Source organism: Sciurus vulgaris (assembly GCF_902686455.1).
Source record: "Sciurus vulgaris genome assembly, chromosome: 7".
Lineage (NCBI taxonomy): Eukaryota > Metazoa > Chordata > Mammalia > Rodentia > Sciuridae > Sciurus > Sciurus vulgaris.
The window spans coordinates 40,481,495-40,509,288 of NC_136467.1; the positions used below are offsets into that span (position 1 = coordinate 40,481,495).

Below are 27,794 nucleotides of genomic sequence, written 5' to 3' on the forward strand. Positions count from 1 at the left end.
AACCAACAGCACAAAATAATCATTTGGAAATAAGAAGTTGATTGCTTTAGCAATGTAAGAAATGCAGTCTCTTAAATATTCCCTACTTTCCAATAATTTTAGCTCAGCAGAATGTGCTTTCTCCTTTCCAATTTCTTTTCAAGGATCATTACATAAGAATATTGTTCATTTTCTTATTTTATTTTTACCTGCCTTTTTCCTAAAATATATTGGAAAATTTTTCCAAATAATTTTATGAATACCAAACTTAGTAGTAGAACTAATGAAAAGCAGAAACAGTTAAAAAATAAAAATTAAAGAACATTTTTTTCAATCAGGCTCATTTAATCATAAAAAAAATGATGACGTATTTTTTAGAAAATGGCTACAAATTTTAAAGAAAACCTTCAGCAATATAATGAAATGGATAAAATCTGGTACAAGCTACTAGTAGAAGTCACTCATCTTAAAATTAAGAAATTTCACTTGCTACTGTTAATGAGAATATAACTAAAATGGAAAATATTCTGATATTTAAATAGGAGATAAAAATCATTTCTTAGAACTTCAATTTCTGAATATACAGAAGTAACAGATTAAAGAGCCAAATGTTTCTTTTAGCATTTTATACTCTTTAAGATAAAAGGAAAATGTGAATAATTTAGTTGTCCTTACTAGATTTTAATACATATGAATAATCTTAATAGATATGGATATATTTGTTTCATAAAATGTTTAAAATAGAAACAAAACAACTAATTCTCATGGCTTCTTAATAAATAATGTTAACATAATAACATTTTAATGCTGCAGTTTTTGTTTCTTTTACACAAAATTATTTCTGTGGCCTTGTGAAATCGAATTGTTATCATGTTAATAACCGCTTTTTGAAGCAACAAGATTGTCAATTTTCACATTAAAAATCTGTTACAGATTGTCCTTAATAAGGTAAAGGGTAATATATACAAACCAATTACTAAGTTTCATATGAAATATAAGGTAGGTTTATTTTTAAAAATATCTATAGAATTTTAATTGTGATGAAAATGATCAAATAATAAAAGTAAGCTATTGAGGGGAATTAAAAAAAATGGAATAAGGAATTTCAAACAAAAGGGGGGCTTCAGAAAAAAGGTATGTAGTCAGCTGGTGAAAAATCATGATACTTGATTGAAAATTTATTTAGAAAGAAACATAAAGCATGCTAGTATATATATTGAAAAAATTTAAATTATGTATGTGAGATATTTAGATACAATTTCCTTGAAATAAACAAAGTGTATTTGGATATAGAGAAAGTAAGATGCTAACTGTTTTTTAGACTATTTGGCTGAATTATTTTGAGAAATTTCCCTAGCTGGGGCCTAAGAGGAAGATCTTACAAATTTGCAGAGAACTGATGACTGAGAGCACACTTACCAGCTACAATGAAGAACTTAAAGTGACATTGTTTTCATAATTTCTGTATTTACAACTAATTTCAACTCTCCCTTTGAATTTCTTTGTTATGTACTAAACCTGTATGAAATAGTTTGAGTGTGGCTTATATCTAAATCACATCAATGAAAATGTTGAACATTTGCAATGACAAATGGTTTCCAAACCACTCATTCAAGGCCATCTATTTCTGAGTATCAAAGTCTAATAATGTCAGAGTATGAACCCATATTTGAGTCTAATATACAAATGCTGCACTACATAAATCTACCACAAGTACAAGTTGGAGGCCTTCTCGCTGAAACAAGGACCTATAGCCATCACCATAACCATAACCTATTTGGGATGAAGGATAAATAACTTAGGTTCAGATTGGATGAATGTCCGCACGTCTTTCTAGCCAACTAATATGCAAAGACAATGCTGATCTTACAATAATGTGAAACAATTTTTTTGAGGCTTGGTTCTAGGGTATTATTAAGCTTTCTGGTCCAACTAACATCTTCTCATTCATTTGATTTACTTTTTGGCAGAGAGCTAGGTGGAAGTTCTTCAACTTCATCAAGAGGAGGGAAAAGTGTCCCAAGCACTCCTGGATATATTTCAATTTTATTTCAATAAAATAAAACAATATTGATTATGCTCATTACTAGAGTTAAATTATAGAGTCCTTTCAGAGTTGAATTTCATTTCATTAGAATGAAAGGAGTTCAGAGGTGAGACAATTTATTCCATACTTGGCCAACATGGGATGGTAACTGCTGAGGCAAAAAGCAAGATTAATCAGGAAATCTAAAAGAAGTTAGGTAATGTCTGAAATACATGGGTATCACTGCACAGTCAGGTATGAAAGTCATGTAATTATTCCTGATGGAACATAGAGACAAAACTGTGGCACAGGATTGAAGACAAAGATATATTTTCTATGTTAATGAGTCTGCATAATCTAAGTGATGTGCAAGAGTTAAATGTAGCTAATGAAAGCCCTCTTGGTAGGATAAGGAAATGTCTAAAAGTGGGAGGTAGTGACAATGTCTCCTATTTTTAAATTTAAGATCATATTGTTACTCTTAAAAAGTCACTTCTTTAGCCAAAAGTAAAAATAAAAAAATATCATTTCTAGTATGCATAATTACATGCTTCTATAATTGGCAATATGTATAGGGATCTGTAAGGTAGGTGATATATTCAAGCTTCAGCTAATGCTCCAAATAGACAAATTACAACAGTCTCATACTACTGTGACTCTGTTTATTGAATCTGGATAAAGTCAACTAAACATCGGATCTCACAACTGTGATACACAATAGAGGCTCTAGACAATACTTGGCTATGAAATGAGTATTAGTTCTACCCTCAAAACTAGGGTTCGGCTGAATTTTCCACTTAAAGATTATTATCATTGATTTGTATTCAAAGGGTAGCATTTCACAATCTTAAATATTCCCTAAGTAATAACTGTGTGTGTGTATGTGGTGTGTGTGTATGATGTGATTTTAGAACCTGGTTTCTATAATAGGAGAAAAATGTCGTAATTAAATTATAATGATTTTGTAAAACACAATATGCTCAAATTGTTTGGATTTAACCTGTTTCTAGTCAGGGAAACTTCTTTCATAGGATCATGAACTATGCACATACATTTAAAATCTTCAGGAAAAATTCACTTAACATTTTAAACAAACATTCCAAGTTGGGAATTAGGCAACATTTATTAAATATTACTTGCTACCTTTGAGCTCTAAACATAGCAGAATTGTTGAAAATTTCCAGGTTTATTATAAAGAAACTGCTACATTTTTTTCAGGTTTTACTTTTTTACTTGTTTTAAATATTTAGCTTCTGATTTTCCACAAATTTAAGGACATGACAGTTTGCTAACATGATATTCTACTCTATCCATTGAAACATCTGTATTAGTTGCTTTAACTGTATAAGTTATTTAAATGGCACAAGTATTTCAAAGTGCGTTGTGGAATTTTAAGGCTATATTTATAACAATTTAACACAAAACAATAATGCTGACCACAGGAAAAATTATTTTCCACAGCTGGGATAGATTTCAACCACAAATATGGTTGGATAAGCACATGATTCGTTGCAAAGATTTACATTAAGGCCTATGTGTATGTAGCTTGCTTATAAAATCTACAATGGCTTTTGATGTGAATTTTCTTTTTTTTTTTTTGTACTTAATAATATGTCAACTAATGTAATTTAGGCCAGTACATTTTTTATAAGTATAAATTTAAAAGGCAGCATAAAAGTCTAATGTTAAAAACAACTGCATTTGTTTAACAAGGGAGAATTCATTTAACATAGGATGTCTTGGCAAGACATTCCAATCTGACATTCGGTGAGGAATGCTGATGCTCTGCGCAGGCCAGGGAACTTTTCACCTCTTCTGTCTTTCCTCTTTTCTTTTGACAAAGAGGAGAAGTTAGAGTAGCAGAGGTGTGGAGAAAAACGAGGTTGGGAAAGGAACAGGAACTAGAAAAGACTGTAGCAGTTTACAGGTATTTAATGGGAACCATATTTGGGTGGTGGAATTGAAAAACAGAGTCTCAGAGAGGGCCTGGAAGCTCAAGAGATGGTGTCACAGAGCAAGGAATTTCTTGATAGGCACCACTGAATCTTGATCCCACAGCAGAGAAAGTACAATTGAAGATATCATGTTGTAACCAGACTGGTGTTTAATTACCTGTATTGTTTCTTGTCTGTTCTAGTCTTAGGATACAATTGCACCTATCACACTAAATCAAGGTGGTGGCACTAGGTTGCTTGTGCCATGGGTTTGGCCTTTTTTCTCTCTCTACCCCACATACAGAACTCCCTAGGGAAGTGTTGTGATTCATTGTAAAGTGAGTGTTCCATGCTATTCCATAATTTATAATCATTCCACTAAACCTTACAGGGATTATTGTGGGTGTTTGTAACTACTGACATATTATTTTCTACTTTTCACACGGCATAATTAAATTCCTCTCTGGATCCAAATGCATGAACATGGATAGTGTTTAAAAATGTGATAAACATTATCAATTTGGTTGTACTATTTCATTTAAATCTCTTAAGTTTAAACAGGGCAATTCAAAAATCTTTCTCACACATTATCTAACAGACAGCTCATTGCATTTTATTATTATTGGAAAAAAACTAATTTTCTTTTATAAGTTTTGGCAAGGCATTTATTTAGCTAATCAAGCAGGGAAGAAATTATCCTTCAAAAGATTTTTTTGTTGTTGTTTAAATTCTGCACTCTTGGTTGATATTTCTTTTACTCAAAAAAAAATCTAAAATACAATACTTCTCATTTCCTGAAAATGCATTAACATTTTTATTACAAATATCCTGTAAAAATAAAATTTCAAAACTATGGAAATGTTCATGCAAGACAACAAAAATATACGCAAAAGGATCTTCACTGACGCTTTGTAACAGGGAAGGGAAAACAATCTTGATGTCCATTCAATAGGAAACTAATTCAACTAAAGTATAGCCCCAACCATGGATTGTGTAGTAATTTATAAAAGAATGAGGTAAATATATGTGTGTGTGTGGGTATATGTATACGTATACACACACTTATGGAAAGGTATCTATCAATATATAATAAAATGAAAAAGTCACAGCAAAGGAATAAGATTATTATTCTATTTATAAAATACATGCATGCACTTGTAAACACACAAACACACACACACACACACACACACACACACACACACACACACACACACTCATACACCCCTCCCCACATGGTTATTTGCAAATTTGTAGAAAGTGTCTGGAAGAACACATACCAAAACATTAACAGTAGTTACCCCTAGTAAATAAGGATGGGGTAAACAAAGGAATTTGTGTTTTATAATTCTATATGATCTGACTTTTAAAGGAGCATATATTAAATTTATAATAAAAACATATAAAAATGTCCAGCTTTTGATAGAAAGATATTTATTTAATGTGCACACCTCTGTTTTAATTTTCAGAATTTATCATAAAGATTATTTCTACTGTTTTACCTTCAAAGTTGGCACTGACATATAAAGAATCCTTTTTATTTTCTTCTTTCTTTGTAAGATTTTGAAGTTTAGTAAAAAAAAAAAAAAAAAATCACAAATAATTACTTTATGTTGCCAACAGGGAAAAGCCTAATATGTATCAACCTTTAAAGAGAAAAATGCTTTCATTTATTTAAAAAAATCTATGCAATAGAAAAATGCTGTGCACTGCAGTGCACACTGTCTCAAGCAATGAAGAAACAGCCTTAACTGATAACAGACACTACTTTGTAATTGGCATATTGGAAAGTTTTCCAAATCATATGAAAATACCTCAAAAGATAAGTTAAAGAAAGGAATAAAAATCCCTGAGTAAGCCAAAGACAACGGACACAATGACCTAAGAAAATAGATGATTTATGACCAGAGAATATATTTTTCAGCTAGTTGGTAGTATGGCATGTGTACTCATATATATGATATATATACATATATATGTATGTGTATATCATACATATGCAGATCCTCTAGATTTAGTATTCATCATATTCATACATTGCCAAACTGATGCCAAAGTCCAGGAAGATTAATTAAAAAAAAAAAAAAATAAGCACTTTTATGTCAGAGTCAAGCATTTGGGCTAGAGATCCTCCTCCCCAACTAATATTAGAGCACCTAAAACAGGTACTCAATAAATACCTGTCAAATGGACGAATGCATGAATGGAAAGATGAATTTGTGAAACCAGAGCATCACTTTTTCTTGTCTCATTTCATGCTTTAGGAATACATTACTCCAGAATCACAAATGTCACAACCTCCTTTAACTGGAAATAGATGAGTCCAAAAACTCAACAACTATTCTGAATTATTCAGAAAAAATGCAAGCCTGCTGCCCTGTCACCCATGCAGTTAAACAAAAATGGTAAAATGTCTTACACCCTGGAGCCCAACAAAGACCAACCATCTATGTGAATGCATGTTTTTATCATATAATCTATTTCGAGTCAGACAAGTTTGCTGACAAATAAATGTTACATCCATGGCAGACAGCTAATTTTGAGAATTTGGAGACAAGTGAAAACCTTAGGCTTCTTAGAAGTCTTTTTTTCCTTCCTGTTGTTGACATTTGTGATGGAAACAGAGGAATACAATAGTTAATTGTCCTCTAATTTTCAAAACATTTCTCCTTTGGTAAACACTTTCTGAAAACACTTTCTTCATTTTTTCATTTCTGTCTCCAAAAATAGTTGATATTTTAGATGAACATATGAACACAAAAGTTTTGTTTTCAAGTAACCCCTCTATAAGAAGAGGCCAACAAATCATTATGCATTTGAGCAGTAAACAAGAGAAATCCTTCAAAGCTAGTATGTTTTCATGAAAAACTTGGGGACAAAAACAAATAGGAAGAGAAGACAGTGGAGATTAAATAATTTAAAATCTTGATCTGAACTCAAATGATCTATAATTACAAGTTGGTAATTAAAAAATTAGTGAAATAAAGATTTGTTTAAAGACAAGCAATTCTCTTACAACAAACTTGTTCTTCAGGTTAAATAACCTCATGTGAAGGATTTATCCACAGAATAAAGTACATATGCCATATTGGGAGAAATAAAAAAAACTGAGTATGTGGGTCTTAAGAACTTCCTAAAAGCAATCTATCAGTTTTGTCAGTTCACAAAGCCCGATACACCTTGGGATGACCATTGCACAAATTTCTCTATGTGTGACAGAAAGAGAAAGCAAGAAATAGAAAGGGTCAACATCGAAATAGCCTGTTGTCTACATTGACTTTAATTCAGTACATTAGCAAATTATACCCACAAAAGAACTATCATCTCTAAACAGGTCTGTGAAAATGTGGAAAAAATAGTGTAGAGGCATGGAAATAGATACGCACAAGGTTACTGGGCCTAGTTTTAACATATATTTATATATACACATTCACACCCTACACATGTACACTTCATTAACTCATGATTCTTCTCATTAATTTAGTTTCATTATTTCCCTTTTGGGCACTGAGATCTTTAGCAATTACAGTATCTGAAAGATAAAGGAATTACACTGCTTGAGTCACAGATGAAAACAGATGCCTTCAGTGAACTTGTATCTTCTGAAAAGTGACCTTGCTTATTGGGACAGACAGGACCTTAGCTATTCATACCAAGTCCCACAGATAGGCTGGAGGGAGATTCAGGGTTCAAAGACAGTCCAAGCAATGCTCAGAAGAGGCACCCTCAGAACAATTCTGAGGAGAACCAGTTCTTAGTTAAAATATTTTCTTCCAAGAAACACAAAGGTCAGAGATATGTTACAGATGTTTATAGTTTATGAAAGTGACCATTTTTTTTTAAGCAGCAATTTGTTTAGGGAAAGGACAGGATACCATATTGGGAGTGCACCGTGGCCAGAGGCATTGCAGCCTGCAGAGCGCCATGGGGAGACGAGACGCAGAAGGTTCCTTGCAGTGTTTTCAGGGTAGAACTCACAGACGGTGTGCCATTCTGCACAGCTCCTCCTGGGACCAGCTTAAGTGGGTGAGATCACCTGCATTTTACCAATGCATACCTGTCCGTGATCGCTTTCTCTGTTTCTTACAAAGGCAATAGATAGGAAATACAAATAAACCTAGGAATTAAAAAAATAATAATAAAGGCAATTAGAGGGAGACAAATTTTATTTGACAATTTCCACTTTCATTTATTTGCATACTCTTTATAGTCATTTTTTTAGCAATCCAAGAAGGAAGATACCTATGCTATGAAATATGTTTATTATTACTTAAGTCTTTATTATTTCTCTTTAGCTCTTTCTGCCTTTTAGCATTCTCAATGATACAGTTTCACTATGGAACTTTGCCTTCTACCAAAATATCAAACCTTAGGTTTAAATCTTTATTATCCACAGTCATATCATTTGTACACTATGACAGTCACACTTCAGTTTCAAGTAGCTCGGCATCTTACTTAAGAACACGTTGTGGAGCCAAATATCAGATGTGACTCCCAGTTTTAGGACTAATAAGGTCCTAGTGAGCCTTAATTTTCTCAAGTGTAAAATGTAGATAGTAAATCCTGCCTTATTGCAGTAACTTAAATGTCAGAGTCCATCTGTAATTTTGTATTACTTGCTAAATAAAAATTCATGTATGAAAAATAATTTTATTTAGCAAAAAAGAAAAAAAATTCCATCTATGATGTGAAACAATTACTACAGCAGCCTTTATTTACAGTGTTTAATTTAACCTTTTATAAAGCAATGGTTCTCAAAGTGTGGTCCTTAGGGACCAGCAGCATCAACATCATTTAGGAGCATTTTAGAAATAACAAATCCATGGGCTCTGTCTCCATATTCAGTCAGAAATTGCAGGTAGAAACCATCAGTCTGTTTTAGCTAGTCCTTCTGGTTATTTTAAGGCATGGTAAAGTCTGAAAACTACTAGTTTAAAGTATATATTTTAATATACTTGTATGAATGAGACTATATGAATCATCAACAGGTTTTGCTATTTGTCCATGCTCAAGAAGATGTTGGTATGCTCCTATATGCATTGAAGGCATCTTTTTGACTCAGGCATCTTTTACTAGACCAAATCAAACACCCACCAAACACCAAAGTCTCTTTTCTTTAATGTTCCAACCTGAAACCAGAATTGGAAAATTTTGAGTCTAGTTCACTCGACTTTCCCAAAACACAATTATATCCTTGGCATTAAGAGGAAGCAATAATGCTTTATAAGACATGAAAACAAGGGTTCAGAGGCTGAAAAACTGTCCCACAAATATATTCTATAAGAAACATGCTCCTCTGAACTTTTAGGTCACATGCTGAATAGCTGTCTAAATTAGGAATGGAACAGAAATCATGGTCACTTAACAGCTGACTCACATTATTACATTTACACTCCTTTTGTCTCTGTGGCCATCTGAAAATTCTAATCTCAGACATGTTAAGTGTTTCTTACCGATTACAACTGCTATGGCCCCTAGTGCTAATCCCAAAACCAGGATTAGAGGTGCAACGAATAATTTTCCAGCTGGAAAACAAAAGGCAAATAATTTAGCATCTCAAAGTTAATTTACCAAACACTTCCAGCAATGCTTTTAACTACCTCAGTGCAGGTTATCTTTTTAAAAATATGATTGCAATTAAGGTCATATTCAATAAGAAATATATCAGGTATAGAACAGTTTTACACAAATAAGTTCATCACTGATGTCCTGGGCAATATGTGTTAAACATCTCAGAAATTATTTATCCTTCATAACAAAAACAAAAACAAATATAAATCAACTGGCTCACTATATACTCCCAAGACCACCCATCTTTGAATTTTCCTTTAGATATTTTCCATTTTCAATTTTCAAGATGCTGAAAGATGAAGAAAGGAGTGACACATTCTGAAATGGTAGGAGAAAATTCAGTAATCTCACAAATGGAGAGCTGGTAGGGACTACAGAGAAATTTCACCTAAGACCACATATTAAAAAAAAAAAAAAAAGTGGTTTATTTTCTTCCTGAATCCTAAGAAAATTAATAATATGACCATCTAATAGAATGAATGACAAAAAGAATGTTACAAGACTCCTGTTAGGGAAAATTACCCATAAAAAAATTGTGTTGCGAATTATTCAAGTAAATCATTTTTAAACATTTAAAAAGAAAGCTCTTATAAAATAAAAAGGTATTTCACCTGGCAGCATCAGCCAGCATTTTCTTCTCTAGATGAATAATTTATCAGTGGTAACAATCACTACAGCCATAAGTAAACACAGCTCAGAATGTTAGATGGGAATCCTACTGACTTTCAAAGAAACTAGCACACACAAAAGAGACCAGAAAACAGTATCTGCTCATCGCAAAGCACATGCCTTACGGCATGTGGCACAGTTGTACAGCTGCACAACCCAAATGCAGCAGGAGAAGTGGAAGAAGAAAATTTTGCAGAACCACACAGCTGTTTAAGAATGAAACAGCAACAGCATCCTATAAACAAAGAACAGGCATTTCTTTGTTTTAATCACCAATTACACACAAAAAGAGAAAGAATATGCAGTCATTGGTTAGGAATCTGAAAGAAAAAAAATGACTCTTATTTTTTAGAAATGGTCTGTGGAACCAGATGACCAGATGTGTATGAAATACAGTTTTTGGTATCTCATTTAAAAAGATAGTTTTAATATCTAATTAAAATTAACTCAATGTCTAACCATTAATTTTGTTTTAATTTGTTCTAATTAGTTATACATGATAGTAGAATGCATTTTGACACATCATACATAAATGGATACGACTTCTCATTCTTCTGGTTGTACATAATGTAGACTTACAGACCATGTAATCATACATGCATAAGGAAATAATGTCTGATTCATTCCACTGTTTTTTCTACCCCCATGTCCGCTCCCCTCCCTTCACTCCCCTCTGTCTAATCCAAAGTACCTCTATTCTTCCCTAACCCACCTGCCTTTTGTGAATTAACATCTAAGTATCAGAGAAAACATTTAGCCTTTGGTTCTTTGGAACTGGCTTATTCTGCTTAGCATAGTAGTCTCCAGCTCCATCCATTTACCAGCAAAGGTCATAATTCATTCTTCTTTATGGTTCAATAATATTCCATTGTGTATATATATATATTACATTTCCTTATCCATCTGTTGAAGGGCACCTAGGTTGGTTCCATAGTTTAGCTATTATGAATTGAGCTTCTGTACACACTGCTGTGGCTGTGTCACTGTAGTACACTGATTTTAAGCCCTTAGGGTATAAACCAAGGTGTGGGACAACTGGGTCAACTGGTGGTTTCATTCCAAGTTTTCTGAGGAATCTCCATACTGCTTTCCAGAATGGTTTCAACAATCTGCAGTCCCACCAGCAATGTATGAATGTACCTTTCTCCCCATACCCTCCTCAACATTTATTGTCACTTGTATTCTTGCTAATTGCCAGTCTGACTTGATTGAGATGAAATCTAAGTATAGTTTTGCTTTGCATTTTTTTCTCCAATTGCTAGAGATGTTGAACATTTTTCATACATTTGTTGATTGATTGTATTTCTTCTTCTGTGAAATGTCTGTTCAGTTCCTTAGCCCGATTATTGATTAGGTTTTTTTTTTTTTTTCTAACCATGAATCTTACTTACATTTTTCACCAGTGACAGAAGTCAGTTAAGAAATACTAAAGCCCACTGAATGTGGTAACCTTGGTATACTCTTAGAGCTATGCTTAAGAGTTTAAAATATAGAATTAGAATTGCATATTTTAAAAGACCCTGTTTGTCTCCTATGCACATAGCTCATTCTTTTCATTCAAACTTCCTTTCAAAGTAATTGTCAATATATTTTTATCACAGTAATGGAGCATGTCTGTAAAGGAATGGCACTGATTTTTTGCCTCTCAAACATCATAGACCTCAAGGAACATGTGCTCACTCCCTATGGGATGAAATAAGCTTATTCTAAGGATGATCTACTTTGAAAACATAGTATGACTATTTCTGAAACTGTCTAGAGGGAGTAAATACACTTCCTGTTATTCCTAGGGCAGTATCATATTTTTTAAAATATCATTTTCCATAGCTGAAATAATACTGTATCATATACTCTATTACTTAGTATGCCTATAATTTAATTATGCCTAAATATGTGTTCCTTTTTGAGCTATTATACATTATACTTTCACAAAAACTATTGTAAGTCAATCATGTTTTAAAATATCATTCACATTACTATCAAATTTCTTTGCAAAAAATGATACATTTTGATATTTTGTCCATCATAGACTTTTTTGTACTAATTGTGATTTTAAAAAAAATATTGCATTAAAATATTCATTTTGGAAAAGAATGGTATAAAATTTTAGCATTGAGTGGTAATTTGACAAAATATTAGATAATCAAAAGTCCCAAATATTTTAGTTTATAATTTTCTACTAATAATATTGAAATTTTCTTCTCCTCCTCCTCCTCCTTCTACTTTCTTTCTTTTTTCTTTTTTGTTTTTTAGTTTGGTACTATGGATTGACCCCAGGGGTATTTTTACCACTAAGCTACATACCCAGTCTTTTTTATTTTTTATTTTGACACAGGGTCTCACTCAGTGGCTGAGGCTGGCTTAGTCTTGTGATCCTTTTGCCTCACCCTCCTGAATTGCTGGGATTATAGGTGTGCATCACTGTATCTGGCTGTATTGAATATTTTTGAACATGTTTTCTGACTATTCATATTTCTTCAATTCGTCTTTTTTAAAAGCTTGGGTATTTTTTTTTTTTTTTGAAGGGGGTCTCATTGTTTTTGTTCATATAAATTGTCATCTGGAAATCAGTTAAACACTACTTTTTAAAAATTATATGATTTACCTAAAATATTCAAATTTTTGTATGAAACATTACAAGGATTTAAGATCATTTCCAGTACTATTCACCAAATTATCTGCCTGTGCCCTACCATGGAGATGCTCTATGTCAGAGGCTGCTCATCATCCTGTCTCTTGTGAGCAGAACCTCTCACAAATGGGCAAATGGTTATGTGGAATGAAGACCACATTTCCCATTCTCCAGCTGTGGGAGGGATGCATGCCCTTCCCCAGCCTCTGACCGAGGACCCCTGGAAGCTGTATCCAGGGCTGACGAACCGAACTGGGTAACATTACACAAGGACAGTGACTGGAAGGGTTGGCCTGTAATTCAGCTTCTCTCTTAAAGGGAAGGGAATAAGTGATTTTGTTACAAGGTAAACCCTTTTCCCACTCTCATGGGGATGCGAGAGGTGAGGACTCCTCCATGGGAGTTACCATCAATTGCAGTTGGAGGCCATTGTGCTGGGGTGGGAAAATACATGTGGGAGGGAGAGCTGATCTTAAGCCAGCTGCTCCCTATTTTGTCAGGTGTATCTTGACTTCGGCTGCATGTACACACATGCATGTGAGCACACATGTGCACACACACACACAAGTAGAAGACCCAACAGAAAACCATTTACAGAAATCTGACTACAAAAATTTAAATAAGAAAACAGAAAAAGTACAGAGGAAAAACTTTCTTGCTGACAATGTCTATGGGGTTCTCCACTCACTGTCCATTTCACACAGTGTAAGATAGCCCAATTTTTGACCAGAGAAGAGGATTCTGGGGGCATTCAGGCAACTATCAAGAAGGCCCAAAGAGATACATCCTGAGAACTACTGGGCAGATAGGACATGAAATAACTTCATTAAGAATGTCTGAAGAGAGAAAGAAAACAGAAAGAAAAAAATGACTGGCCAAAGCAAAGATTATTTAAAATAAAGAATGAGAGGAAACATCTTACAACAATAAAATCTAAAATGGCACTGAAATAGGATATAGAACTAATCAGGCAGGAAATGTATATTTTGGGGCTACTCTTTGCATTTATAGGGTACAGTTCAATACTTAATTTTCAGTTATTTTTTCTCATAATATTCATTATAAATAGAAGTTAGATTCCCTATCTATCTCTAAAGGCTACATGACCAACCAGCAAATATAGCTAATATAAGTATAATGTTAACCAAACAAGAAAACAAACAAACAGGAAACACTGAAAATTATTAAGACAAGTCTTAGTGACTGGATATTGTTGATGCTGGAAAATTATGTTTAATTAAAATTTAGTATATTTTTGTAGTGATCAGGTAAGATTTTAGATGTTACCATGTTAAAGTGCATTTAAAGTATATGTTCTTTTACCTGACAGAAATCTATCATGAGACCAGGTTCATTCTAATCAGCCATCATGATTCCAGATTGGGGGGGGGGGGGTCGCACACTAGTGAAGTGGCTAAGAAGAGTTACAGAGAGATTTTCATGAAGTAACTAGGCAAAACTAGGTAGAAAAGGGTAAGTGTGGAAGATGTTGAAAAGTATTTAATATACACAAAAAGACTGCCAGAAATAATGCAGCACAACACAGTGAAAAGAGAGGAAGAAATCTCACAGTGGATACGTTACAGAGGTGCAGGGAGCTAATGGAAGAAGTATTAGGTCACAGGAACACTATCATCCAAAGGTGGTGGCATTAGGCCAGGGTGATTTGATTACCAACAGGTATCAGTTTATGGGTGTGCATGTGTAGGGGCCGTGTGTGAAGAAGAAGGGATAAAAAGTCAATCTACAAGAGCGTTTATGCTGGTAATTAAACTTGGGTCTGGAAATAATGAGGACTTTTGAAACTCATTCCATTAACTGCTGGCTGTTAATTATGAATGTGATTGGAACATATATACAATGACATCAACTATGCAGATATAATAGAACTCCATTACAGGGCTCTGAAACATGTGTTTGTTTCTTTCCATCCTTCTAGATCATGTTCCATGCTGCACTGTACTGCATGTACTTCATCAATGAACAGAGGGGGTGTGTAACAAATGCTCCTAGATATTGTCCCTCTGATCAAGTGACTTACACTAGGATTCAGAAATTTAAAAGGTTACTCACTTCAGATTTCTGCTATGTAATCAATAATTTGTTTTGCCAATAAAATCTGCTTACTCAAATAGCTAATATCCTGTTAACAAATTAAAGCTTTCAATTTCACGGTTTTGTTTTGAGGCAAGGTCTTGCTATGTTGCCCAGAATTGCCTCCAATTCCTGGGCTCAAAAAATCCTCCTGCCTCAGCCTCCTGAGTAGCTGGGACTATAGGTAGGTGCAGTTCTCAAAAAGAAAGAATATTCACTTGCTTTGGGGTAAAGCCCCACCTAGAATACCTAGCACACAGCAAGTACTCAGAATTATCATGGATATTCCAAGTTCTACTATTACAATTTCATTCCCAGGGAAGATTCCCATAAACTTGTCAGATACTCACCACAGACTGACCCTCTCACTAATCTCCTTAAATGAGGTCTCTCTGGGAGGTAGCGATATTTGCATCCAAATATACTGAGGTTTGAAGTGTGGTCTCCAAAAAACCGAAGCTGGCGGTATCTCTCCCCACATCGATAACAAAAATTAGTGTTACACTGTGAACAGGTCATATGGTCACATCCTTCAGTTCTCTGGATGTGGATCTATATCAGAGAAAGAGGCAAAGAGAACAAAAGGTTCTTGAAGTTTTTAAAAAGTAAAATCCGGTAACTTTTATTGGAACAATATGAGAAGAATTATCAAAATGGAAGTATCACATGGCATTCCTGAGGCATTCAATTTACTTAGAATAACACTCTCCAAGATTATATTTTTAATAAATACTTTAATAAATATGTAAAGCTCAAGAACTTTTCAGGTACTTAGTTGTTTTGATCAACTTATAAATAAACACTTTCTACACAGGATTCATTTGTCTTTCCAGGCACACATCTAACTCAATGGACAGGAGAAAATTTAAAATGCTGTGAAAGTATTTTTATCTTTTATTTTATCAGCAAGAACAAGGTGACTTGGGGGGAATAAAAAGAGATGGAAGAGTTTTCCTTAAAAGAAGTGACTATGTAAAACTTTCTGTGAATAAATATCAAGGAGCAGAAAATTCTCTTTGCTAAAACAAATGATAGCAAATACACATGTATATGCAAGACCCTTTTATTTTTTTATTTATTTTTTAACTATAATTTTATTATTTATTTATTTATTTATTGAAAACAAATGGCATGCATGTTGTTTCTCTGTTTGTACATGGCATAAAGGCATACCATTTGTGTAATCATAAATTTACATAGGGTAATGTTGTTTGATTCATTTTGTTATTTTTCCCTTCCCCCACCCCTCCCACCCCTCTTTTCCCTCTATACAGTGCTTCCTTCCTCCATTCTTGCCGCCCTCCCTAACCCTAACTCTAACCCTAACACTAACCCCTCCCACCCCCAATTATGTGTCATCATTCACTTATTAGCGATATCATTCGTCCTTTGGTTTTTGAGATTGGCTTATCTCACTTAGCATGATATTCTCCAATTTCATCCATTTGCCTGCAAATGCCATAATTTTATCATTCTTTATGGCTGAGTAATATTCCATTGTATATATATATATATATATATATATATATACCACAGTTTCTTTATGCATTCGTCAATTGAAGGACATCTAGGTTAGTTCCACAATCTGGCTATTGTGAATTGAGCAGCTATGAACATTGATGTGGCTGTATCTCTGTAGTATGCTGATTTTAAGTCCTTTGGGTATAGGCCAAGGAGTGGGATAGCTGGGTCAAATGGTGGGTCCATTCCAAGTTTTCTAAGGAATCTCCACACTGCTTTCCAGAGTGGCTGCACTAATTTGCAACCCCACCAGCAATGTATGAGTGTACCTTTCTCCCCACATCCTCGCCAACACCTGTTGTTGCTTGTATTCTTGATAATCGCCATTCTAATTTTGGTGAGATGGAATCTTAGGGTGGTTTTGATTTGCATTTCTCTTACTACTAGAGATGTTGAACATTTTTCCATATGTTTGTTGATTGCTTGTACATCTTCTTCTGTGAAGTGTCTATTCATTTCCTTAGCCCATTTGTTGATTGGATTATTTGCATTCTTGGTGTAGAGTTTTTTGAGTTCTTTATAGATTCTGGAGATTAGTGCTCTATCTGAAGTATGATTGGCAAAGATTTTCTCCTACTCTATAGGCTCTTTCTTTGCATTGCTGATAGTTTCCTTTGCTGAGAGAAAGCTTTTTAGTTTGAATCTATCCCAGTTATTGATTCTTGCTTTTATTTCTTGTGCTATGGGAGTCCTGTTGAGGAAGTCTGGTCCTAAGCTGACATGTTGAAGATCTGGACCTACTTTTTCTTCTATAATCTGCAGGTGTCTGGTCTGATTCCGAGGTCCTTAATCCATTTTGAGTTTAGTTTCATGCATGGTGAGAGATATGGGTTTAGTTTCATTCTGTTGCATATGGATTTCCAATTCTCCCAGGACCATTTGTTGAAGAGGTTATCTTTTCTCCATTGCATACTTTTGGCCCCTTTGTCTAGTATGAGAAAATTGTATTTATTTGAGTTTCTGTCTGTGTCCTCTATTCTATACCATTGATCTACCTTTCTATTTTGGTACCAATTCCATGCCGTTTTTGTTACTATTGCTTTGTAGTAGAGTTGAAGATCTGGTATTATGATACCCCCTGCTTCACTCTTTCTGCTAAGGATTGCTTTAGCTATTCTGGGTTTCTTATTCTTCCAGATGAATTTCATAATTGCTTGCTCTATTTCTGTAAGGTATGTCATTGGGATTTTAATTGGAATTGCAATGAATCTATATAGCACTTTTGGTAGTATGGCCATTTTGACAATATTAATTCTTCCTATCCAAGAACACAGGAGATCTTTCCATCTTCTAAGGTTTTCTTTCTTTCTTTAGTGTTCTGCAGTCCTCATTGTAGAGGTCTTTCAACTCTTTTGTGAGATTGATTCCCAAGTCTTTTATTTTTTTTGAGGCTATTGTGAATGGGGTAGTTTTCCTAATTATTCTTTCCAAAGATTCATCACTTATGTATAAAAATGCATTAGATTTATATGCATTGATCTTATATTCTGCTACTTTACTGAATTCACTTCTGAGTACTAAAAGTTTCCTGATAGAATTTCCTGGTTCCTCTAAGTATATAATCATATCATCAGCAAATGGGGATAGTTTGAGTTCTTCTTTTCCTATTTGTATCCCTTTAATTTCTTTGGTCTGTCTAATTGCTCTGGCTAGAGTTTCAAGGACGATATTGAATAGAAGTGGTGAAAGAGGGCATCTCTGCCTTGTTCCAGTTTTTAGGGGGAATGCTTTCAGTTTTTCACCATTTAGAATGATATTAGCCATGGGCTTAGCATAGATGGTCTTTATAATGTTAAGGAATGTTCCCACTATCCCTATTTTTTCTAGTGTTTTGAGCATGAAGGGGTGCTGTATTTTATCAAATGCTTTTTCTGCATCTATTGAAATAATCATGTGATTCTTGACTTTAAGTCTATTGATATGGTGAATTACATTTTTTGATTTCTGGATGTTGAACCAACCTTGCATCCCTGGAATGAAACCCACTTGATCATGGTGCACTACCTTTTTAATATGTTTTTGTATGCGATTTGCTAAAATTTTGTTGAGAATTTTGCATCGATGTTCATTAAGGATATTGGTCTGAAATTTTCTTTCCTCATTGTGTCTCTGTCTGGTTTAGGTATTAGGGTAATATTGGCTTCATAGATGAGTTTGGGAGGGTTCCCTCCTCTTCTATTTTATGGAATACTTTGAGAAGTATTGGAATGAGCTCTTCTTTAAAGATTTTGTAGAACTCGGCTAACATACAAAATAAAGACAGAATTTTAAAGGCTGTGAGAGAAAAGAACCAAATTACATTCAGGGGGAAACCAATACAGATATCAGCAGGTTTTTCAATCCATACCCTAAAAGCTAAAAGGGCCTGGAACAACATTTTTCAAGCCCTGAAAGAAAATGCATGCCAACCAAGAATCGTATACCCAGCAAAACTTACCTTCAAATTTGACAATGAAATAAAATCTTTCCATGATAAACAAAAGCTAAAGGAATTTACAAAAAGAAAGCTTGCATTACAGAACATTCTCAGCAAAATATTCCATGAGGAAGAGATGAAAAACAATGATGCAAATCAGCAACGGGAGGAGCTAGCCTAAAGGAATAGCCAAATAAAGGAGAATCCAAATGATGTCAGAAAACAAAAATGAGTCAAATGACTGGGAATACAAATCATGTCACAATAATAACCCTGAATGTTAATGGCCTGAACTCATCAATCAAAAGACATAGACAGGCAGATTGGATTAAAACGAAAAATCCAACAATATGCTGCCTGCAAGAGACTCATCCCATAGAAAGAGATACCCATAGACTAAAGGTGAAAGGATGGGGAAAAACATACCATGCACATGGACTCAGCAAGAAAGCTGGAGTATCCATCCTCATTTCAGATAATGTGGACTTCAAGCCAAAACTAGTCAGAACGGATAAAGAAGGACATTTCATACTGCTTAAGGGAAGCATAAATCAGCAAGATATAAAAATCAGAAACATCTATGCCCCAAACAGTGGCTCATCCATGTATGTCAAACAAATCCTTCTCAATTTCAGAAACCAAATAGACCATAACACAATAATAGTAGGTGATTTTAACACGCCTTTCTCACCACTGGACAGATTGTCCAAACAAAAATTGAACAAAGAAACCATAGATCTCAATAACACAATCAATAATTTAGACTTAACAGACATTTATAGACTATACCATCCAACCAAGAGTGAATACACTTTCTTCTCAGCAGCACATGGATCCTTCTCTAAAATAGACCATATATTATGCCACAAAGCTAATGTTAGCAACACAAGAAGATAGAGACACTACCTTGTATTCTATCATATCATAATGGATTGAAGTTAGAAATAAATGAAAGAGTAAAAAACAGAAACTACTCCAACACCTGGAGATTAAACAATAAGCTATTATATGATGAATGGATAACAGAAGATATTAGGAAGGAAATTAAAAAATTCTTAGAGGTAAATGAGAACAAAGAAATATCATATCAAAATCTCTGGGACACTATGAAAGCAGTACTTAGAGGAAAATTTATTTCATGGAGCGCATTTAATAAAAGAAGTAAAACTCAACAAATAAATGACCTAACACTACAGCTCAAAGCCCTAGAAATAGAACAGACCAACACCAAAAGTAGCAGAAGACAGGAAATAGTTAAACTCAGAGCTGAAATCAACGAAATTGAAACAAAAGAAACAATACAAAAAATTGACAAAATAAATAGTTGGTTCTTTGAAAAATAAACAAAATTGATAAACCTTTAGCCACACTAACAAAGAGAAGATGAGAGAAAACCCAAATCACTAAAATTCAGAATGAACAAGGAAATATCACAACAGACACAAGTGAAATACAAAACATAATTAGAAGCTATTTTGAAAATCTATACTCCAACAAAATAGAAAATTTCGAAGACATCAACAGGTTTCTAGAGACATATGAATTGCCTAAACTGAACGAGGAGGATATACACAATTTAAATAGACCAATTTCAAGTAATGAAATAGAAGAGGTCATCAAAAGCCTACCAACAAAGAAAAGTCCGGGACCAGATGGGTTCTCAGCCGAGTTCTGCAATACCCTTTTAGTATCTAATATTATTTGTAAATATGTTGTTTATAGAACTGTGAAATGCCTTCTGTGCAACTAACACTTTTCCCTACAGTTCTAGTTAGGCTGGGTGTAGCCACAGCTTCACTCATAATGTAACAGGGCACTATTTTTGGACATTCCCTATACTCAATGTGTTGTCACTGTCTTAAGCACTGAGGTCATGTTATAATCAAGATACTGCTCTTTGAGTTATAACTGGACACTGAACTCTGAGTCCTCATGAACCTGTGTATAACTTGAAGCCATCTTTCATTCAAATATGTACATACTTTTCATGTTAGGAGAATAATCCTGAAATAAACTTTAAAAATATAACATTATTTCATCAAAAGATATATGCTTTCGTTATACTGCCTAACTCTCAGGAGCAAAATGGGATCACCTGAAAATAGTGTTTTGATTTCACCACAGAGTAGGCTCTTACTGCATTCAAGGGCCATCTTAACTCATTCATATATATTTGCAATGAGGGCACCTGGTTCTCATTCCACTATATATAATGAAATACACCACACACAAAAGTCCTTTGCTTAGAATTTTCATTTCAAATGTTCCCATTACCATTTTAACTTCTTTCAGCTTCTATCTCTGACACTGCTTTGGGATTCGTGTGTCAGTGAATGTTTTATTGCAATTGGGAACTTCATCATTCACACCACAGTCAAACCCTCCAGGAGCTGTCTGGCTCCTGTCAGTGAAGCCTCAGACACAATCCACAACATGACACGTGTCATTTGAAGTTATGCTTTGCTTCCCCTATAACCCAGAGCAGTTCTCTGAACTGGCAGAAATGTAGTTAGGATCACAATTTTAAAAAGCTGGTCAGCAATGATTATCATTCAGGAAAAAGAGATCTCTGAAAAGAGAAAGAGCTGAGAGACAAAGATGATTGTTCATTTCAAAACCTAACCTTACTTTACAGGTGTGCGCATAAAAATTTTGGTGGAAGTTGTTATCTCCAAATCATAAGCAGCATTTGTTTTGTGATTAAATTACAATCCAAAGGAATTTAAAAAGGACTCATGAGACTGCAAAATAACAACAGATACTAATAAAATTTTCATTAGAAAAATAAACACACGTGAACTTATCTATTTGTTTATCATATACTAATCTACCTACCCGTGAGTTTCTAGATGACTTTGACAATTCTGAAGAAGTAATAACTAAGCAGAGGGCAACCTATTACAGGCAAGCACTGAACACAGGGATAAATGAATGAACCACCAAAGAAAAATCTGCCAAGTGGCTGTCAGGACCTCACGTATCTAGAATTGTTTGGTGAATTGTTTGGTTAAATGTCCACTCTCCCCAGTGACTCTGGGCAGGTAAGTCTCAACCCCACAGGGAGGCGGAAAGAACCTGGGCTTTGACTTCAAGTGGACTGTGTGTCAGTTCCAGCTCATCTAGCTACCTAAAATGAAGCCATTTCACTTTTTCCAAGCTTCAGTTTTAAAAATGTTCCTCTCATGTATAAAATGAACCTACTGTTTGGCACACGGAGTCAGATCAGTATAAAGCTGGTTCTTATCTACCCTTTCTCCTTTATCCACCTCAACATGTTTCAAATCAAACACTTGGGTAATATAACTATAAACCTCTTCCTTGCCAGGTGGTTTCTCACCCTTTCTTGCACTGACGCTGGACTACAGAGTACCTGCAGACAGGCAAGGGGTTTGTGGTCAAGGGCAAATGAGCATCTGTGCTGAAGGATTATAACAAATCATGATTTGGGCAATAAAAGCAAAAAGTACATTTCTTGCTATTGGCCACTTTATTTCTTACAGTCATACTGAATTTTTTTCTTTTATATGACAGTTCAGCCATAGTGAATACAGGTTTTGTGGGACCTGAAGTTATTTAATTTCAGGGACCCTCTTTAAAGAAAAGAATACAAATTACAAGCAAAAATTAGATATAAGGCCAAAAATGGGGCCTGTGCAGGTGAGGGTCTCCAGTGCTCAAGCCCTTTTAGCTTCCTAGTAAACTAGCACTTTCCCAGTTGTGCCTGATTATTAATGACTATGTGGCCATATCCATTCAGCACAGTAGATGGCGTTAAGGTTTAACCCAGGCCAAAGTTCTACTGGACTCTTCAACCTTTCATGCTCCTTTAAACCATCTATCTGGGCACTAAGAAACACACCGGAAGATAATTGCTGAGCACCTCAAACATCTTACACTCAACTTTTTTACTATATGTTGCATTTGACCTCAAAATGGAAAGGATAACAGATTTCCTGACCAAACATCAGGGTTGCATGTAGCCTATATAAGGAAGAGGGCTGACATTTGTTTAGAGTCCATTTTGGACCAAGCATTGTACAAAGATTAGCACTTTAAACTGCATCATGAGATAGGCATTCTTATTCTTAACCAGAACTCAGAAAAGTGATTTGTTGAAATGACAATCCTAGTGAGTGGAGAAAATTTTCAAGCCTGTATCTCTTTACTATGCTAAGCAACCTCTTATTGTGACGTTAAAGGTGAAATCAGAGGGTCAAAATATTCTTTGCTAACCAACAGTATAATCTTCACAGTAGACATCATGAGACAAACACGTCTACTTTCTTAAGCTTTTCTGCTTGTTTTTGCCGCTCTCTGGATCCACTCTCTTCCTTCAATATGGTATCAAAACTTTTTCTGATGGGAAACTTGTTCTTATAAGTTAAACCTGTGACTGACAGTTCATATGCCTCAAAGTTTTACATGAAGTTCTGTCATTTTATATCAGTTTATAATACTGTTTCATTGAATTCTAAAATCTTTATGTGGCCTATTATTTCATTTAAATAGCAAAGAGTGCAGTTTCTGTTCTCTCTTTTATTTTTATTTATTTATTTATTTTTTTTGCCTTTCTCCAAAAAACATTTATTCTAATAAGCAATTAAATTATTGACTGATCACATGGAAATTGTTCCTTGTTTGGAGTACATTTGGTTAGATTTTTCATCTTTCAGATTTGTCCTTCGTTTCTTGGAGAATCCTTAACCCTGCTCCTGGCCTTTATGTTGGTGGGTTAATTCTTCTGGGTCTTCAATGGAAAGCCCAAGGTGATTACCACACCTGCTTAGCATGGTAGGATTCAAACTCCAAACTCTCTTTATTTGCCCCTGTGGTGGACAGCAGCAGAAATTTCTGCTTAATCTGCTTATATTTTCAGTTATGCAGCTATGCAGTTTCTTTGGAGGCATGTGAAATTCAGGTGTCTGCAATGGGTGTAAGGGAATTTCAGAGGCAAAGCTTGGGGACATTCCACTGTGCCTTTCCACTTTCCACGATCATTCTCTCATTTCCACTACTTTTTCAGCTTCAGTCTGTCCCTCTAAATGTATAAAACCAACAATCATCCAATTTTCTATGTAAGTTTTAGCAACAATACACCATAGTAAGGAAAGGAACCCAAGGATAAGATCTATAAAACACACAATGCCATTTCCTTTCTACAAAGGTGCCTGCAAAGATTATTTTTTCAATTTGTCCAAGTGTTAGATCTTTGTTTAATGAGAGTTAATAGAACAAGGACTCTGGCATCACCAGGACTGTAATTCATCCTTTCTCTTTCAATTCCTACCATTTTAAGATTTCCTATGATACTTCCTGAAGTCCTCATAGTCAAGAAGTACTCTGCTTTTAGAGAGCTAAAATAATATTTTAGCATTCTGCCTGCTTATAATGCATGAAGTTATGGCTTATACTTAGTTCTATGGATTGAATAAAACTTTCTCAAGGTAGTTATTAAATGTTGCTTTTTTGCTAAGCATTTGCATCTCATTATATTTACTGTTCTCTCTTTTAATAGTCTTTTCTTATTACTAATATAACATTCTGAACACAGCATGAAAACTAAAATATTGTTGGTCCTCCTGCACAGGATTTGAAAAACTAAGTTCTGATAAGGGTGTTCAGTAATTTTGTACACTGCAGGAACACATGGTTCTATAGGTTAATTGGAATAGTTTACAAACATAAAGGCAAGAATTTAACTGTGGAAAATAGTATCATAATTTACCAGCCCTGAAGTACACAGTGCTTTCTTTAGTACTACTGTGAATATATCTTGATTATATATAAATATCTTATTAATTGATACCAATAGAGAAATGAACAGACATGACACCAGTCAGTATACAACAGAAAACACTCACTTTTCACATTTACTAAACAAGTTGCAATTTTGAACTTCTGACACTTAGTGGGAAATAAATTTCACATGCTAAATGAATTCCTTGGGTATATCTTTGGAATGGCATACTGTGACAATGCCATCTTTGTTTTTTATACATAAGGCTTTAAAACACAGATTCAAATTATATTTACATATAGTTCATTTTTTCTTCCCCAATGAAGCTGCCTTTATTTTTTTGCTATAGCTTCAAAATATTCACCAGCTTAGCTCACTAAAAACTAAACTAATCACCCAAGTGACTACAATTCAGTATGAAAATTCTGTTTTTACTTAAAAGATGGAAATAGACTAGGTATTCCTAATCCACTTAGATTAAACTGAGTATTCACAAACCACAAATGTGTGTGTGTGTGTGTGTGTGTGTGTGTGTGTGTGTGTGTGTATGTGTGTGTGTAATGCTGGGGATGGAAACCAGGGCCTTGATCACACCAGGGAAGCTGCACCCGCACAGAGCCACTGCTGCACTGAGCCACACCCCCAGCCCTCACAAATGCTACTTGTTATTACACACACAGTAAGTAGCCATCTGGGTAAGGATGGCTACTTAAGGAACTGGATACTTAGGCCCCAAATGTTGTGGACACCTATGCACACTTAAAGTCATGAGATGAAATGTTCAGAATATGCCAGACATTTCCTCACTAAGAGTTTGATATTAAGTTCACATTGTAGTATACACAAAAGACACAACAGTCTATTTCTGTGCCTATTATATTCTTCACAGGACAGATCAAAACCTGTAATAGGGGCTGGGGATATAGCTCAGTTGGTAGAGTGCTTGCCTTGCAAGCACAAGGCCCTGGGAGCAACCCGCAGCACCACAAAAAACAAACAAAAAAAAATCTGTAATAAGAGAGTAACCATTTTACATATGTATATATAAAAAAACAGTACTAGTCTTCCTTAAGTTGTTTACTTTTAGTTCAATAAAATAGCCATACAGAATCTAAAAAATAAAAGTGGAATGTAGTTTTTCATTTTCATATAGATTCCACTTAATCAATGGGTGGAAGAAAATCTACAGGGACCCAGATCATGCACATCTTTTTCACACTTTTACTGAAGGGTCCTGCATAGTCCTGATACACAGTGTATTCTCAATTGACACTTAATCATTTAATCATTTACCACCTCTCTCCAGACCTTTGATGGACTCGTGCTTCAGTGACATGGTTTTTCCAGGTTCTCTTCTGTTCTCCACTAGGTTCCTAGCCCTTCACCCATCCCTTAATCCCATCCATGCCCATCACTTTGCACATGCTCTTTGGGTGATCTCTTCCACATTCACCTGGCTTTGCCTCCCCTCCACAGGAGTTCTTGTCTTTAACTGCACTGTGGACCTAGCTCCTAAGCTTCAAACTTCAAACAGCAACTGTGTGCTTAGTCACACACACCTATATGCTTTGTAGGAATTCCCAAGCCAAAAAGGCAAAATCAAAGTCATCATCATTTTAGTAGCAAAGCCCTACTAAAGTATAATAGTATGTAATCTTTGTCAGTCTAATGATTATGTCTCCCTTCTGTGAGTCCATGAGAAAAAAGTACACATCTTACAGAGCATAAAATGAATCCACAATAGGATGCCATATGAGGAAGAATGAAAAAAAAAATTCACTTATTCAATAATTATCTATTGAGTGCCTAACAAGTGCTCTAAACACTAGAAGTACCTCAGGTATCTCAGAGAACAAAATAAATTGAAATTCCTACTCTCGTGGCTGAATATACATCCATTATCTTAAAGAATGATAAGAAATAGAGTGCTATGGGGGAGTAATATGGCAGGTGCTTTATTTTCGCTCCATATTATCTACTGAAGAAGGGGAGGTGGTGTGAAATTATATGGCCTCACTGGGAAGCTGAATATTACTCAAAGACAGGTGGGAAGTGAATGAGCTGGCCATGTAGATGTATGAGGAAAGAACAGTCTAGACAGAGGGAAGAATAAGTGCCGAGACCCTGAGAAGGGAGCACTCCTAATGTTTTTGAAGCATAGCACGAAAGGCATTGTAGCTGTGGCAGGGTGAAGTACATACTTGTAGCTAGATGAGTGATAGGGTGGAAGCATGTCCAGGTTGTGACCTGTCACACGGTCATCAAAAGGACTAGCACTTGCTCTTTTTTAAGAGGAGAACCACAAAGTTTGACTCCGATCAGAGGGGTGATGTGATCTGTCTCTTGTCAAACAGCCTCATTGTGGCTGCTGGTTTAAGAACATTGCAAAGAGTGAGAAACCAGTTAGGAGTCTATTGCAGGAATTCTGGAAAGAGAAAGATGATGTCTTGCACCAGACTACCGATGGTGGGAGTGCTGGGATGTGTTCAGATCCTGAAAAAATTTCAATCGGATAATCAATCGACTGGAAGTGAGTTATGATAGAGTTGGGATGACACAGAGTTCTTGGTTCAAGCACCTGGAAGATTAAATGGTTATTTATTGAGAGGGGGAGTTATGGGAAAAACTATTTGGGGGAGATATTATTATTGTATTGAAGAAATCTGTTAAAGTCCAGTGAAGATGTTGCAGAAGTATTTGGATATAAACCTATTCCCCCATTTCCCTAAAACTTTACAATATGCCACTGATTGCTGCCATGGCAAAAATTTATGCGGTTTTGAATTCCTTTTTTTGTTGGTGTTTGTTTTTTGGTGCTAGATCCTAGGACCTTGCACATGCAAAACGTGTTATGCCATTGAATCACCCTAGTGCCCCTGTTTTAAATTCTAAGTTGAATTTGCTCTACAGACAGACAGCAACTCTTAAAACTTGAAATGAAATGAATGCATTATCTAGAGAGTTTGAAATACTTTAGCAAAAATGGTATCATCAGAATCCAAGGGGAAAATGGGTAAGTAGCTTTTGACTCAAATGTTCCCCTGTGGACATGGATCACTGGACTTCATCCCTCTTAGAAGCCCTCATCTACTATAACAGACACTCAACAGGGCACTGGAGATGTTGCAGATTTTCCTTTTTATTTTCAGTAAGGGGATAATTAGTTCACACAGGTGGCTGATGCTGGCATTATGCATGTTCTGCAATGCTTGGGA

At 35.0% G+C, this 27,794-nt stretch overlaps 1 protein-coding gene across 2 annotated transcripts in view; it reads right to left on the minus strand.

The window, feature by feature from the left end:
• Nucleotides 1-4,225: 4,225 nt before the first annotated feature.
• Nucleotides 4,226-27,794, minus strand: part of RNF217 (ring finger protein 217) — a 117,864-nt gene continuing 94,295 nt past the window's right edge. For both annotated transcript variants that reach the window (XM_079148262.1, XM_079148261.1), the window contains 3 exons: nucleotides 15,256-15,457; nucleotides 9,393-9,464; nucleotides 4,226-8,056 (listed from right to left, as the gene is read on the minus strand). In XM_079148262.1, coding sequence (XP_079004388.1) covers nucleotides 7,983-8,056; nucleotides 9,393-9,464; nucleotides 15,256-15,457 — 348 coding nt within the window. In that variant the 3' untranslated portion in view covers nucleotides 4,226-7,982. The remainder of the gene's footprint in view (nucleotides 8,057-9,392; nucleotides 9,465-15,255; nucleotides 15,458-27,794) is intronic.